The 16,568-nt window shown below is 37.6% G+C and overlaps 1 protein-coding gene across 2 annotated transcripts in view; it reads right to left on the reverse strand.

Annotated features, from left to right (window-relative positions):
- Positions 1-1,989: 1,989 nt before the first annotated feature.
- Positions 1,990-16,568, reverse strand: part of SLC39A10 (solute carrier family 39 member 10) — a 58,760-nt gene continuing 44,181 nt past the window's right edge. For both annotated transcript variants that reach the window (XM_069860723.1, XM_069860722.1), the window contains exons 5-10: positions 16,207-16,425; positions 14,720-14,840; positions 13,460-13,828; positions 11,587-11,667; positions 9,708-9,898; positions 1,990-5,220 (exon numbers count right to left, since the gene is read on the reverse strand). In XM_069860723.1, the coding sequence (XP_069716824.1) occupies positions 5,062-5,220; positions 9,708-9,898; positions 11,587-11,667; positions 13,460-13,828; positions 14,720-14,840; positions 16,207-16,425 (1,140 nt within the window). In that variant the 3' untranslated portion in view covers positions 1,990-5,061. The remainder of the gene's footprint in view (positions 5,221-9,707; positions 9,899-11,586; positions 11,668-13,459; positions 13,829-14,719; positions 14,841-16,206; positions 16,426-16,568) is intronic.

Consider the following 16,568-nt stretch of genomic DNA (forward strand, 5'->3'; position numbering starts at 1 on the left):
CTTCCACCAGTCTTCTGGATTTCAGGATTCTTCTTCCCTCAAGCCTTCTTAATAGTTGCCCAGCAAACTATGCCTGAAAATACACCATTCCAACAGACCTACTAGACTTTGACTATGAAGTGCTGGAAGATAGGGAATATGAAATTGCTTCTGAAGATGTTGAGTAAATTCATCAAACAATTATCTGCCTTTGCTTATCTACTCAGAAGTTAGCATTAGTTTGCAGACTTAAGAGTTATGCAATTAAGTTAATGAGTTCAGCTGGAAAACATATAAAATTGCACTGCTCCTTCCCATAAGATACACAAGAAGTGAAAATGCAAAATACTATTTCAATCCTTAAACACTGCTGAGATTAGTTCACCTCCTGGACTGGCATGTGATCTAGAATGAAACCAACAGAAGACATGCCTTACCCCAAACTTCCCACAGTGAATCAGACTTTCAAACGGTATCTGGCTTGCCTTTTGGCTGAAGACATGCATTTTCCTAAAGCCAAGGAAAACCAAGCATTTAGTGGAGACAGTTATACTACTTTCACTATCCATAGGAAAATATCTTACAGATAGAATCACAGTGTGCAATAGAAGACTGCTCTAAAGGGGGAAAAGCCCTTTTTTTTTACCAAACCACTGTATTATATGTTACTTACCTTAGGTTTCAGTTGCAAGTGCATTTGTTAGCTTGCCCTTCCTCGGAAAAAAGAACAGATAAAACTGAACTGATCTTAATAATGTCTGATGAAAGACAATGTTGCTGTAATTGACTGTTTTCTGGAGAGCTATAGAATGACAGCTGTCATTCTGTCATGACATTATGACATTCCAAAATAAAGGTATTTATCTTTTTTAAACATTTAAGTTTTGTTTTCTTTAATGAACCTTTTATAAGTGGTATAAACAAGGGGCAATCTGAAACGCAAGCAGTGAAACAACGTGAAGATTAACTAGTGAAAGATGCTGGTTACGTGATCAGATCTCCAAGTTTGGAAACATTAAAGCTGACATCAGAAAACTTCATGATAAGGATGGTAAAAATGCAAGAAGGCATTTTCAGTTTTTCTGTCATATGGTATCTTTTTCAACTGATTCAAGGGTCTACTTTCAAGGACTGTTCTTGGATGGAGCATGCTGGAACAGAAAAACTAAGCAGCTAGGAGAATCTCATCCCCAAATCCTCCATGATACAGCACCTGTGGTCAGTATCTTTCATTTGATGGCATTTTATAGTATTATGTACCAACAAATTACTGTAGAATTGATACTCTTAAATTCTAGGCTTGAAGGAAGTAACAGGGTAATTATTTAAAAAATGAACTGTTTGGCGTTGAAACAGAAATTAAGTGTCTAAGAGGAGCTGAGAATCCTCTGTTAATAGTGACAGTGACAGGAAGTTTGGTGTTGCATATTTTGGGAGAGAAAAAGCAATCTGATAAATAAAGGAAACAAGTAACTGGTTTTCAGGGCTATCTCTTAAAAAGCAAACAAACCAAAAACCAGGCAATGTCAAAATTCTTCGGCCAAGCCAAGTTTCCCTAAGTGCCTTTTTTTTGAGCTGAGATGAAGAGGATGATTTTAGTTTTTACTGCAGATATGGCTAAAGCTGTGTAAAAGAGCAGATATTCCACAGCGACCAAGTTACTTGGCCCCAGTGTACAAGACCAGTGAGAGATGAGGGGTCCTGTCAACTACAGGCTGTTCCACCAACATTGTCATCGCAATTACTCTCCCTTCAGACAAACCCCGGGATCACTGGATCAGATGGGGTGTGGCGTTATTATGTCAGCTTAGCTCATAAAGTTACCACAATTTATGGAGGTAGGTCACTGGCAAGGGATGTGTGTCATCCTGAAATGCCCCGTAAAAAGGAAAATTAAAATGAATGCATTTACCAGGCTGTATTTGTGCCTTTGATGAGATTTGTATTTTAGTGTTTTGTTTCAAACATAAATAAAACTTTGTAAAAGCCAACAAAAATATCTGCTTCTTGAATAATTTTATTTTCTGAAGGTTCCTTATTTATAAGGAACATACATAAAATGAACACAACACTGTTGACAATGAACAAAACAGCATTTGATCATTTCCAGCTTTATAAAATTTAAAAAAATGATTTAGTTGTAACAAAAAGACTGATAGCTCAGCAAGTTATCTGATAGGACCATAAACACATTTTAAACCATAGACTCAATTGTTAATGGGAGGGGAAAGGAAAAAAAAGTAAAAAACAAAACCAAAAATCACACTGCATCTAGCAACTACGATATTATTCTAAGCATAATCACAGCGGATTGAGTGCAATGTGATCTACATCAAAATTGGGATGTCACACAGTGACAGCATTGTAATATACAAGTAACATTTATGCCCTCCAACAAATACAAGTTAAATGAGACTCTGGATTCAAGCAGAACGGAATGTTGAAGCCAAGTAGAAATGTAGTGGAATTCAGATTGTCTGTAACATGACTCAAAAGTGTACATTAGAATCATTTGGAATTCAGTACTGGTGGAAACATACAGAAGAAATCACAGCTGTTACACTGCTCTTCATAACTTGTAATAAATACTAGAAAAAAAAAAAGGAAAACAACCCATATTTAACGAAAAATACAAGTACCTACCTTCAAGGACCATGTTTTTCCCTTCTCTAAAGATGGTCTTGGAAGGAAGTTAACTATTTCCCTACATTGGCAGTGTTATAACCAACCTATAACCATACTCCAACTAACGCAAAAGTAAATATACTACCCAAACCAGAGAAATCTTCATTTGAAAAGATTAAAAGAAATAAACTTAAAAAAAATTATTTGACAAAATATCAGTTCGACCATGTAATTCTCTTGAGTACAAGGGAGTTGTTAACAGAAAAGGGAAATAAAGGGTCAGTTTAATACATAAGAAACACTGTTAAATTTAACTCACTGGATACCTTCCAAGGATCTAAGTCTCTCTGAAAATGGTACTCAGTGACCTAACACAAGCACTATGAAAAAATGTCACCCAGGATCTTTGCACTGCAGAAATTCAGTAATCTGAAGCTAACAACAGTGTCTAATTAGGGTCCAGCAGTAAACACGTGTAAAGAGTAGGAAAGAAAACCTGAGTTCTGAGCATCAAATGGCTGCATGCTCGAACTCTGAGCTTTTGGCTTCTTCACTGAAGAAACTGCACCCTTCTTCGCAATGGACCCTTAATACTGTTTCTGGATTAGGAAAAAATACTGGCAAGAACCACCTGATATCTTTAAAATGCATGAGCTGCTCTCAGTAAAAACTGAATTGACCAATGAACCTTCTAAACAGTAAAAGGCCACAGAAGACACACAGTTAGTTGAAATGGAATGAAGATACCAACTGGCTCTCATTAAAGGCGTTAGGATCAGTGTTTTCAGCAGCTACACTGGCACCACGCAGACCGAAACAAAACTTACGGCACATAGTCAAAATACAGATTTTACCTGGCATACACATAAAAGATGACAAACTGTATGTTTTAAAAAAGGCTACGGCCATGCTTAGGACTGGTTCTACAGAATCAACCTGCGCTCCTCACAAACTCATGATTTTTTTAAGGAGATGGGTACAAGAAGAACTAATTCATGTCTGGCAATATAAGCACGCCAGCACAATCCAATCTAGGACAGCTCATCCCAGCAAATTAAGGCCCAAATTGTCAGTCTATCCTTCCAAATTACACATACCACGAATCTATCACATCTGCTTTTTAATAATCTAATTTGAATACCAAAATTGTAAAAAAATATCATAGAAATGAACACCTTTATGCTGGAAGTAGAAATCTTACATACTTTCTACTGCCAGAAATGGCTGGTGCTACAATGTCTGATATCAAGGCGTTGTAGTAATAGATTTTGATCTGATATTACAGTATTGTAAATAACCTACCAGTACTACATACATAGAGCATAATTTAACCCTTGTGCCCAGGTTCAGTAACGAGCATCCTGCACTTTGGATCGTTTTACCATGAAGAAGAGAAAACATTCCAACATAATTGTTAAAAAAACCCAACAAAAAAAGGAGAAATTCCCATATGGATTCTCTGTTAAAAGAGTTTGCACAAATTCACAGCCACAATTCTTCAGTAGTTTATGCTGCAAGTGGCACACAATGCATATTTAGCATCTGTATAAAAGAACCAGAAATAGCTCAGTAATTCCAACATCAGGGATTTCCCCAAGCTAACACTAACTCTACTGCATTTTGCATTTTCCTACTAATATCAAGGAACAAACATCAAATAAATCTTAGTCAGGAAAACATTGTCAAACTGTTCCTTGACAGAACATAGCACTTTGCAGCGTATATTGCAACAGCCTGCCTTCTTACACATGAAGCTTATCATGATGGGAGTGCAGCATAACACATACTCTTAAGAATTTAAACAGTGTTTAGGTTTTGGATTTCTTTTTCAAAATGTAAATCAGCACAGTGGTTTCCAGTCATGTGCTTGTGAGATTTAATACTTCAAGTCACCACTATGCAGAAGAATCAGCACAGAATGAATATATATACACACACACAGGCACACATATATATATGCATACACATATATCGATATGTCTACATATAGACCTATACACATATATAGATATATATATGTGCTGCTTAAGACTTATGTGGCACTAGAAGCTTACTCAGGTTCCTTCCAGAGGTATGAATTTCAGCTGTATCACTTTCTGGATTCTGTTTGAGTGTACTAATAAAATGGTATTTTCCCAAATAAGTAGATCATTCACTGTACTTTTTCGTTCTTAAGCAAGCAGTGATTCCTATATAGTACACTGAACTTGGCATTTATTTCTCATATTTAGTATTTTCCAATTGTCAGTCACTTCAGTTTAGAAGATGCATTGGGTAATCTCATCTGATTTGAATTAGAAAAAAAAGCAATCAGTCTACAGACAAATGAAGATACTGTACTTGTGTAAGTAGTGCAAGCCACTGCTTTTCCTCTGAGCAATGTGCGTCCAGTGAAACAGTGCAGACTCAAAGCCGTACAGTAACGTTATTGTAACCACAGTGATTACCAGAATTAGGTCAAAATTGGATGTCAAGCACAATTTTATCTTCATAGAGGGCAATCACCAGCATGATGGCAAATCCAAGCAGCAGGCCCAGATTCTGAAGGATGAACTGGCCCACGGGACAATAACCATGCTCTTCGTTATCTCCATCTCCATGAAGCATTTCTGGTAGCTAAAAGGCAAAACAATTTAGAAAGTTATTTTAGAAAGTCTGTTCCATTTATATATGGGCAAGTTCATAAGATGATATTGTCAAAACAGACACTCAATGATTCAGTTATAAAACCAAAATATTAAGATGTAGCTAAACTCTTTCTACCCACTACATTTGATCAACACATGATCACATAATGTATTTACAAAACAAATGAAAAATGCCTTTTATTTCCTTTGGACTTACTTTTACTTTTTTTTTTTTTTAAGCTTTTAATGGATCACACACCCACTTTAAATTCTTGAAGATAAGGACCAGCTCAGCATGCTTGAGTTCTGCCCATTCAAGTTTTTTTACTCAATTAAAATTAAGTCATGCTCAAATAAACATAATAAAAAGCTCTGACTACTGCTACAGTAATTACATTGCTATAAATATACCCTTTATAATGACTCTGCTGATTCACTTGTCCTGTTATATGCTTACACATATTCACATACATTTCCCTCTTAAGTATGAGAATAACAGCTACAACTAATTCAAGAGAAATTCTATGCAAAGCTATTAAAAAACCTCAGAAAGCTCTGGATATTCCTTATATCTCTCACCTATGAAGAAAAGTCACACAGTACTGACAAAAGCAATAAATAATAGTGGACTTGGAAGATGTAAAAATTAAATTTATGAAGTGTCTTCTAAAGCCATCCACGCAGAAAGAAATAACTTAAAATGTTTTACAAATAAATTAAAATAAGAAAGCATCAGGTAAATGAAGGAATTTCTTCAGGACACTCTTTATTATAGAAAAACATAAAGTTTCAATTTTGTTCTCTATTAGGTAGTACACAGCACAAGTCTATTGCCCTTCATCAGATAGGCCAGAATAATTTTGGATACTGCAAGTACCTGAAAACTGCACAACAGGCAATGAAAAACCATCAGACCATTGAATCTGCAGGCAGATGTTGGCAGGCAAGGTATGTGGCATAATTATTTTCTTTTTAATAAATCAGAATCGTATTCACCAAGTAATACAGAACCTAATCGGAGAGTTGTGCTAGAATTGCTGCTGCCAATTCTCACCTTCACCTTTTTTTTGAATGGAAGATCTGCACGTAATTCAAGTTTTGTAATCAAGTTCTACAGAGACATAGTATTGCTGTTCCAAATCTAAAGATGATCCTAAGAAGAAATAAGGAATATTTTGGCATCTGTTTCAAAATCTAGGAAGAGCACAGTGCTCCATCTCCACAACTTCCACGGCTTCTGGTCATGGACGTGCAAAGGGAGAGCATGATGAGCAGAAGTGGAAACCTCAGCTACAGATCGTGGCAGCTGTCATATATCCCCAAAATGGTAGAAATGAATGGCAAGTAAAAGACTCCTTATGGTAGGAAAAAAGGTTACTTAATAGAAATCAGTACTATGGGCACACTCCCCATCGCTGTCTTTAAAGTATTTATTTTTCACTGTTGCCACATCTGAAGAGGCGTGCACATGCTCCTCTTCTACTCAGCGCTAGAGTAGGCAGGCAGAGCAGGCCAGGGCCACTTTGCTCTCCCTCAGTGGCAGAACACCAGTGAAGAAAGGGTTGTGGAAAGACTCTGAGAGGGAAGGAGGAAGAAGGCTATGCACTGCAAGAACTTGTTACTGGTAAAGGCCCTCCTTCCATCTTTGAGATCTAGTTCACACACACATTAGCACTGTAGGAATCTCTTGCATATTCACATTCACCTGCAGGCAAAGCTCCTTGGAGGGCCTCATTTGAACAAGTACTGCCCAACTACACAGTACTGCTTGCGGTAGCAGCTAAAGGAGGTGTAAGGAGAACTTCAGATAGCAGCTTGACAGGTGTGAAGAAGAAATTGTCCAGAGAAACTGCAGATGTTTTTTTGAGAGAATGTGCTCTAAAGGAAAAAAATAGGCTTTACCTTAGCTTTACAATGATGGGCTTTAACACTACTGGTTATCTACTTTGATAGCACATCTAAAGATCACTAAACTTTTTTGCTTTATTAGCTATTGACAGCTATTAGCTATTGACCAACTTCAGAGACTGGTCCTGTCAACAGAATGAAAAATAACACCCTCTTGAAGCTGAAAGCTTATAGTTTCTGCCCTAGAGATATAAGGAAACAAAAATATAGCAGACATTTATTTTCCAGTAAGATGAAATGATTCAAGTTGGATTGGAAAGGAATATAGGAAAAGTCTGTTCCCAGTCAAATCAAACCAGCATCGTCAGGAAGGAGGATATTATGATTATTCTTCTGATGGTTATCACCAAATGAAACTTCATGAGAAATCATGGAAAGACTGAAGGATTTAAAAAGGCCCGAGTTTCCACTCTACTGGAAAATAGCATCCTTTTGTTAGAAGGCATGTAGTTAGACAAACTTCAGGACAATCGGATACAAAAAAGCCAAGAGGTCCATTCTTGATAGGCTTGTGTAAGAAACTGATAGAAAATGGCACCTGTGTGAATCTCTGTTGAGCTAGCGAAGGATCAAAATATGTTCCTATTAAGTGTCAGATAAGAAGAAAATGAGTTCCTTGAGAAGGAGGCAGATTATGGAAACATCAAATCAAAAATCTGGTGCAGTTTCAAGTGTGCCTAGCGGAACCTTTCCTGCCTTTGTTTAGTCAAGACTATTGGGCTTTGACTATTTGTTTGCTACTGTGATGACTGAGGAAAAGAACAAGGAATAAAAGAATGAAAATACTGCTTTCCTTTATACATGACGCCTTAAGTCAAAATAAGTACAGGAAACAAGTATCAGCCACAGGACTTGTAAGGAAGTGATATTTCATTAATTATAGGCTACATCTATAGAAAAACACTTATAGAAAACATCTGAAGTTGCATGAAGGATCACTCTCAACTACACAGGCACTTTATTTAGCAAACCCTGGAAAGGTGTAATAGATTGTAATAGATCCTTGTAATAGACAGAGAACCTTGTAATAGATTTGAGACTTCATCACTAGAGTATATTTTCAAATTAATTTTCTCCTAATGAAGTGAAATATCCCATAGTATGATTGGCCAGTGCTTGGCTTCCAAGAGCCCTTAAGGGACCTAATGGCAAGCAGGGCTGAATGAGATGAAGATCACAGAAGCAGCCCCTGCCACTATGTCCTACCTTGACCTGTGCTCAGGCCTTCAACTGATAACTACTACTAAGACTAATGTGAGACGTTCAGAACCAAAGCTAAGTTTACAAGAAAGTTCTCGCATGTGGAGGATGCCACCTACAAGTAAGCTGGAAGCCCCTCTGACTCTAAGTTTCTTAAGCACCAATGTGCCAGTAGAGCTGAACACAACAAACTGCAGAGGAAAATTTGCTAGAGGGCATAAAGGCCAAGGCAGCTTCTGCCAACGCCAGTAAATCCAGTGGAAACTGAAGCTTTGCTTTCAGGTTCAAAATGTCAGCTGCTTTAGTTAGCAGCAGGGAAATAATACAATGCGCCCACACCAGAACAGACAACTGACAGCCTTGTAGACAGTGACCTGACAAAGATGTGATGCTCCTTCAGTGAGAATTGCTGGAACCTGAAGTCTGTGGCTTCAAGTAACTGACAGATGCCTGCCTGCTTTGACGAGTCAGCCAGTGAGAGTCAAACATCATGTTTCACTCCTGCATCACTTAACTTTTGAGGAAGCTGCTAAAAAATGTGCTTTGAAAGCAGGATGTTTAGCACAAATGTATGCAGGAGAGCAGAACTATCAGTGTAGGCTAACAGCGCTACCAGATATGGCAACAAAATCTCTGAAGAAAGTTGGAAAGTTGAAGAAAATGCATGGTTTAAAATACTACAGAAGAGTAAATTATTCCATTTTACCCACAACTGAAAACTGAAACAGGCTGGTCCTCATTCCAGTAAACACAATCCTGTACAAAGAAGCTATGACAAAATCTCTACTGGAACATCACTCAAAGCCAGAACTCCAGTTAATTTCAGTATTTTTCTATAAGCACTATGCAGGCACACCAGGCAATCCAACCAGCAATTACTGATAAGAGGCAGATGGCTACTTAGTCTATTTGAGGAGAAAATAGAGGAGCTGTGAGAAGCCTGCCTCTGCTTTAGGATGTCTGTCCAAGGCAAGAGTCGTTTGTGAATGAAGCAATGCAAATCCAGGGAGCCACTCCACAAAAAGCTATCTGAATCTTTGTGCATTAAAGCTTTAACTAAGTTGGAGTTTCTAGACCAACTGGCTAATTATTTAATACATTACAAGATCTGTCCTTAAAATCCAGGGAAGTGACAAAACTTTCCCCCTGTATATTGAATCAGAAGAAACATAAGAAAATGTCCCCGAAATGAAAACTGATCTCATCCTCATTGGGCTTGGGAAGGACAAGAAGTGAGAAAACTGGCTTACTTAAATGCAGCTCTGAAGCTGCTTAGGACAGAAATCTGGACTGAATATGGACTGATACCATGTGTACAAGGTTTTATGCATGGAATGCAAAAATGACACAGAACCACAACAATCTTACCATGTCAACCAAGGCCACATAGAGGAACATGCCTGCAGTGATTGCAAAGATCCACAAGGTGATGTTATTAGCGTACTGTCCCACTGCTGTGCCTATCAGCATCCCTATGTAAGCCATCATGGCAGACAGGAGGTTGTACACAATAGCCTGCTTTACTGTCATACCCGCTTTGAGAAGTACAGCAAAGTCACCTAAAATGGAGACAGAACACAGGGATTTAGTTTCAATGTTTCTCAGGTGAGTAAGGAGATATATTGGTGTACATTTACCATCTCAACAATCCAAGGCACTGCTACAGTAAAAATGCTGCTGCAGAGGCTCAAAGGCTGACTGGGCAATAGGGTATGACAACTCTTGCAAGAACTGTATTTATGTGCAGCAACCCCTTTATTAAATACAATGTAATACAATAAAATACAATACCTGCTGCTTGTCAGAAAGGTAATAGTGATTAGTGGTTAAAGGTAAATGGAGGAGTCTAGATCTGGTCCTCCTACAGAGAATGCACCTGTGAATACAGGACTTGTCTATATTTTGCAGTAGTTCTTCATGGCACATAAAATCAAAGGCTTAGTTTTGTTCAGTATCTGAAATGGCCTCTTCACTAAATACATCTTATTCTGCAACTTTAAGAGGAGGATAACAAGGCAGAAGGTGACAATGAATTTGAGAAAGATAGCAGTGGGAAGAGTTACATTCAAAAAGGATAACTTCACATCCATGTTTAATCAATTGCTGGTTTAATACACACTTTGTTAACCTGTGTTGAGTTCAGGACAGCTCTGCTAAAATTGCCGATAGAGGTATATGTTCTACTCAGCTCTGATAATTTTACTCCCTTCAAACTGAACTCTTGTGAATATGAGGAGTGAAAGATGATAGGCTGTCGTGAGGATAACTGGTATGTTCTTGTGTCAGAAATGCTAGAAATTAATTACTCGATCTAGAATCAAAATTAAAAAACATGTACAGTGAACTACTAACTTTTTATATAAGGTTAATCATGTTCACCTAGCAAGTTATAAGCACAATACATATTGCAAGCCTCTATATATACTGCAGCAGCTTCACTTAACTAATGACAGTATAGCACCAGTGTCAAAGCATGAACACCTGCTTTATTATTTCCCATCTGTGTCGATTACTTAGCTTATACTTAGCACCTGTGCACGGAAAATGCTTTCACTCATAATCTCTAAAGGTTTTTGAAGTACTTGTTTTACCTTACTTTTGATAATTTAGAGCTAGTGGCTCATCAAGTAAGCAAGCTCTGAGTACATACACAGCTTGATCTAGCAGAATTTCACATTACTGGCAAAAAACCATGGCTTCTCCTATTTCTGGCTGCTCTATTTAAGCCTTGGGGCACACTAAAGTTTCATGTGACGCAACTTACGGCTCACAGAAAAACAACAGGTTTCATCATGGTTAGCTAACCCCAAGAAAACATCATGTAATTAGGGAGGAAGATCAGTGGCACTGGCAACAAACACTACAAGCTTTATGCTAAACAGTCACCCACACCTACTGGACTCAGTACCAATTGGTACAAAGCTTCTTCTGAAGATCTCCACAAAAAACTTTATTTGTGGAAACTTCGGTGTACTTAGGTAATTTTACTTAACTTCATGTAAGACAAAGCCAGAGTTGTGTGAACTCTCTCTGTAATAGTGTAACTAGATACCTGTCAAAATAATCATGTATTAATATTCTCGTTATGTACTCTGAAGTAATGTTGCTCCATTAGTCTCTGAAGTTCTGGTTACCCTTGCAGCATCTGCATTGCATTATGCTACCAGGACGAGTATCACCACAGCTTCCAGACAAATATTTTGTACTGATGAAGAGACTGAACATACCAGTTTATAGAATCAGTTACCTAGTTCATGAGGAAGCTCATGACAAAATACTGCTATAGATGTACTAATTCCTCCTGTCAGTCCAGCACTAAAAGCTGCTCCTAGGGGGGAAAAAAAAAAAAAAAAGATTCAAACAACATTTTACTATTTTCAGGCAAGAAAATTTAATCAACAGACCTTCCAGAGATTACACCCTTCTGTTAGAATACACACTCTAGTATTGTTTTCATTATGTCTGTGTCCTGCCTGTACATAAACTGAAAATACCCCGGATGTGCATTACCACTGCATACTTTATTACTCAGTTTATCTGAAATACAAATCCTGGGATGGGAAAACACAATTGAGCAAAACAGAGACTTAAAGGCAACAAGCTAATATATAGCATCACTTTTACATTTTTAGGAACAAAGTACAGCAGGACAGTTAAGAATGCACATAAGCAACAGCTTAGCTATCTCCTGCCCAGGCTGGAAATCCAAACTAATATTTAACCCATAACCTATCTATTTCCTTTATGCTTATTTGTAGAACACACATCAGCAACATTAATAAGCAAGACCTGCCAAATAATAAGGAAAAAAAACTTTGGCATAAACCTCTTTCAGAGGCTTATGTGTAAGGTAATATAATTCAATCAACTTTAAGTTCATACCGTAAGTAACTGTCATGAGAAATGTGATATTAAATTTTTGTACTATAGTAGAGAAAGGCACAAGAAGTGCCTCTGACAGAGCAGTCAAAACAGGCAAGTAGAAAGAGAAGACACAATCTGAAGACAGAGAGCAAATTTAACTATCCTCTGGATTCCTCATAACTCAATATATTAAAAGGATGAAAATTTATGGAAGACACTTTTTACCAAAGTATCAGCTATTTGGACTTGACACAGGAATATTTAGAAATGGAATTTCAATACAGTGACATTCTCAACAGATGGCGTAGTGATCCCTTTGAGCCTTAGAAGCCACTGTCTAAATGCCTTCCCTGTTTAACGGAAAAAATGAAGCAAAAAGTTAAATTTAATGGAGTTTGGTTTCTTTAGAAATTGTTTGGAGAAACTGTAGTAGATTAACTGGATCCTAATAAGTAGCTTATCCTCCTTCCTTCAAAATCAGCGTGTTCTTTCTGCAGCTCAGAACCCCGTGTACCAAGTAGCTACCTTTGCAAAAAACTAAAAGCATGCACTTCAGTAATCTCACCATCATTTTGACTTCTATGACATATATTCAATCAATGTGCTTTACAGTTCAAATCACATTTAGAGGTTTTATGAATCAAAGTTGATTTAATAATCTAACCAAATCTGTTTGGTACCCAATTTCTTCTACATTTGGCTAGAAATAAATATATACTGACCATAAGCCGAAAGAACACTCTTATCAAACAAAAATTAAATTATCCTAAGTAGTGCTTGTTTTTCTCTTAATTCAGTAACCTGACTCATAGTATGTTTATTATTTACAAGTGCTGAATAATTCTATGTATTAATAATAACAGAAATAGTAGTAGTAGTATAAATAAATATAGGTAAGGCTGAAAGCACTTATTTATCATTCAAAGGCAAATACTAAGATCCAAACAACAAATAGACATTATATGTGCTCCATAATTCATAAGGAGGCTTGTATGCTCCTACCTTTATTTGGCAGAGATTGCTACTATCACTACTATCAATACACTAATCTTGGTGGAAAGAGTGACAGAGTATTAACAAGGGCAAGACTATTACAATTGATGGCATTTTAATTTCTGTTCTGAAGGAGATTAAACAATCCAGTAACTGCGGCAGCCAACTGGAAGCCTTACCTGTGACCACTGATAAATAAAATATTACCAAAGTTACCAAAGGTAAGAAGAAAGCATTGTGAAATACTCAGTGCTTTTGCTTACCGATTGCTAAGCCATCACTAAAGTTGTGAATGCCATCTCCCATAATTACCATCCACGCAATATTAGCTATCCCAGTATCTTTCAGGTCTTTTCCAGAATGACAGTGGCCATGGGAATGATGGGAATGTTTGTGATGCCAGTGGTGACTGTGTTTTCTAGCTATCATTTTATCTTCGCCATGGCTGTCATACTCTGAATCATGAAGGTCATGCTCATGAGCAGCACGTGAGACATCATTGTGAGAATGGTGCATATTGTTCTCCTCTTCTACAGATAAGAAATTTTTGGGCGGGGATTCCAGCTGGCCATCTAAATCAGTTAGTTCAGTTTCATTGAGTCGATCTTCTGATAAAACTGAGTCATCTGGTCCTGCATTGAAGGCAGTTGGGAGAGACACTGCATTAATTCTTGCACTGCATTAACTCTTATTTAAAATAGCAGCAGCAACTACTGCATCACTGACCTAAGAATTTAACTGCTTTGCGAAAGCAAAAGAACTGATCTCTCATTAAAAGAAAATGGAAACATTTCGAATAGATGTATCACCATTCTCAAAGCTATGTCAATGCCCTAAATCCCATTTTAAGTTGCTGGAGTGGAGACGGCTATGATCCTAACTCTCCCTTCCACAAACCATTCAAATTAACAAAATCGCATTTGTATAAATATAGCCTATAGATTCTTCATCAACAATTTAATTCAGCAGCCATACAGGCAATGGAAAGGGCAGTTCTTGAAGCAAAGCCTTTCCCCTTCTCTCAGCCCTTCAAGAGGGGTCATACAGCATTTCTTCTGGGCACATAGTGCATGGGCATTCAGACTGTCATGAAGGAACATTATGTGAAAGGTGTTATGTATGCTTGAGGAATATTCAGGATACTTTGTTGCATTTATTAAATTAATTTTGTTTAGTCTTCTCAGCTAAACTATGTATAAGTATACAAATAATGGCTTAAACAAAACACAGCCCCAAACAAAACAAATAAAACCCCCTCGAAGAGCCTCAGCCACCCAAAACCTGACTCCTTCAGAAATCTGAGAACTGTTTGTATGGCGTATTAGGAAGTGTTGAGAGTGCTCTCAGATCTAAGGAAAACAAAATTAAAAAGGATTTAATAGGGAAAGCTTATTAAGTCTTATTAACAATGATTTGCATAATAGCAGCAAAACTGTACAAGAGGTTACATGCTACATGCCATGGGTTACATGCCTTTACTTTGAATCTCGTAATGAGAGAAAATTCTGAAAATAAATGCCTACCTGCAAGGGGTTTGAGCTGAAGCCAGTCAGCATCTGGTCTATTATTTAATTTGTGATCAGAAAGTTTCCTTCCAATTGGTGATTCTTCAGTCTGTTTCTTCTTGCACCATTTCTGCTTACTCTGCAACAGGAAATGGAAAACATCTGCTTTGTAAAATGACATCGATAGAAATAAACTGAAATATTATCAAAAAGTCTCTTCAAAATGGACTAATCTCCCTCTTAATATGCCTAACAGAAGTATATGACTACAGAATAATATAAGGCTTGGTAACAATATCTCTTCCCAGTGGAAGCCCTTAGCTACCCACCACAGGCTCTCGCTCACACAGACAGACAGACAATATTTCACTTCAGTAACAGTATGTTATGACAAAGATTGCTGGTAATAGTCCAGAAAGGAATGTGCACAGAGTTATTATATTTGCTTATTTTGATCAAGAAAGCAAGCATGCAGCAAGAACAGGTCCTCTACTCTGTTCAACTTAAAACTTAAATTTTATACTCCTATAACTTCCCTGCATTTTGTTTCAGGAAAAGCTCGCTGCTCTCCTCTCTGCAGGCCATACAACAGAGATCATAGATTTGCCAAAGCAGCCTAAGGGATTTAATTATTTACTTAATCTTAAATATATGCCCTACGTGATAGCTTTTCTCTCTTTATTAGAAGATCTATGAAATGCTTCCTTGAACACAGGAAATCTGCTGCTGCCTATCCAGCTTAGGCAGAAAGTCTGATGAGAAAACAGTGAACTTTAAAATTTTGCACTCATTTTGGGAGAAGCAGCTATAGTTTCATCAAAATAATTTTCTCCTCGAAGTCGAATGATGGAGGCAAAAGTTAAAAACGTATTTATGTTGACTGTCGAAAAATTATGGCTCTTTGGTGGCCTGAATTTCTACCCACCGCCACCCTGCCCCTCAGATCTCCATTGATAACACTATCATGACCACAGCATGCTCCAAGCCCTGAAAATCCAATCATTTTCGAGGAAACAAGTTAAATTTTAACTGGCAATTAGAAAGCAAGAGGTCTGCAAGTTTTAGCATTTTCTCACATGGAAAAACTGACTACCTCTGTTACGCTGGCATCATTAGCTAATAGTATACAGTTAAATTTCTTGTAAATTGTCTAACAATTGTCTGGCTCTGTTACCAGTTCCTTCTCACATACTGCCTTTCATATTTTTGCAAAAAGATCAGACGCTTTAGAGAAAGAGCTGTTAATCTCTTTTACTTAGATCTACCTCCAAATACACCTCGCCAAAAAGCTGCAACCTCCCCCATCAATTTTCTACTTTATCTTCCCAAACTACCTTGCTAAGAAAAGCAACCTCTTTTAGCAAAGGGCTTCCTCGCAAAGAATTAAACAGAATGCAGATTTGCCACACTTCTTCATGTTCCCAGAATAATAAATCATCACATAGGCAATTCCTCAACACTCAGAAGTGACGTATTTTAAAATAGCTCGCAATTTTAGGGTGTACCTTTTGCTTATTGTAATGCTTGTACATTCTTATACAATGTTCAATGATGAACAAAACGTAAATGCCTCCAAGTGCCACAAGACCTTTCAGCACCGGATCATTTTCTTCTAGAAAGCCTTCAGTCTGTACTCCGTGTCCATGGGCATGTTGATGAGACCGCCTGTGTTCATGAACATGACCTTGGCCATGGTGGTGACTGTGGTTGTGGCCTCCATGTGACTGTGAGGAGAGAAAATAGTATCAGAGAATGACCTGCTGCAATTAGAGGACTGAAACGGCCCTGAGCTCAGATGACAAAACATATAACCTTGCCAGGCAAGTACCATAAAGAGTCTTTAAAAGTTGGGCAGTGGTTTTTATTT

Source organism: Phaenicophaeus curvirostris, chromosome 7 (assembly GCF_032191515.1).
Source record: "Phaenicophaeus curvirostris isolate KB17595 chromosome 7, BPBGC_Pcur_1.0, whole genome shotgun sequence".
Taxonomy (NCBI): domain Eukaryota; kingdom Metazoa; phylum Chordata; class Aves; order Cuculiformes; family Cuculidae; genus Phaenicophaeus; species Phaenicophaeus curvirostris.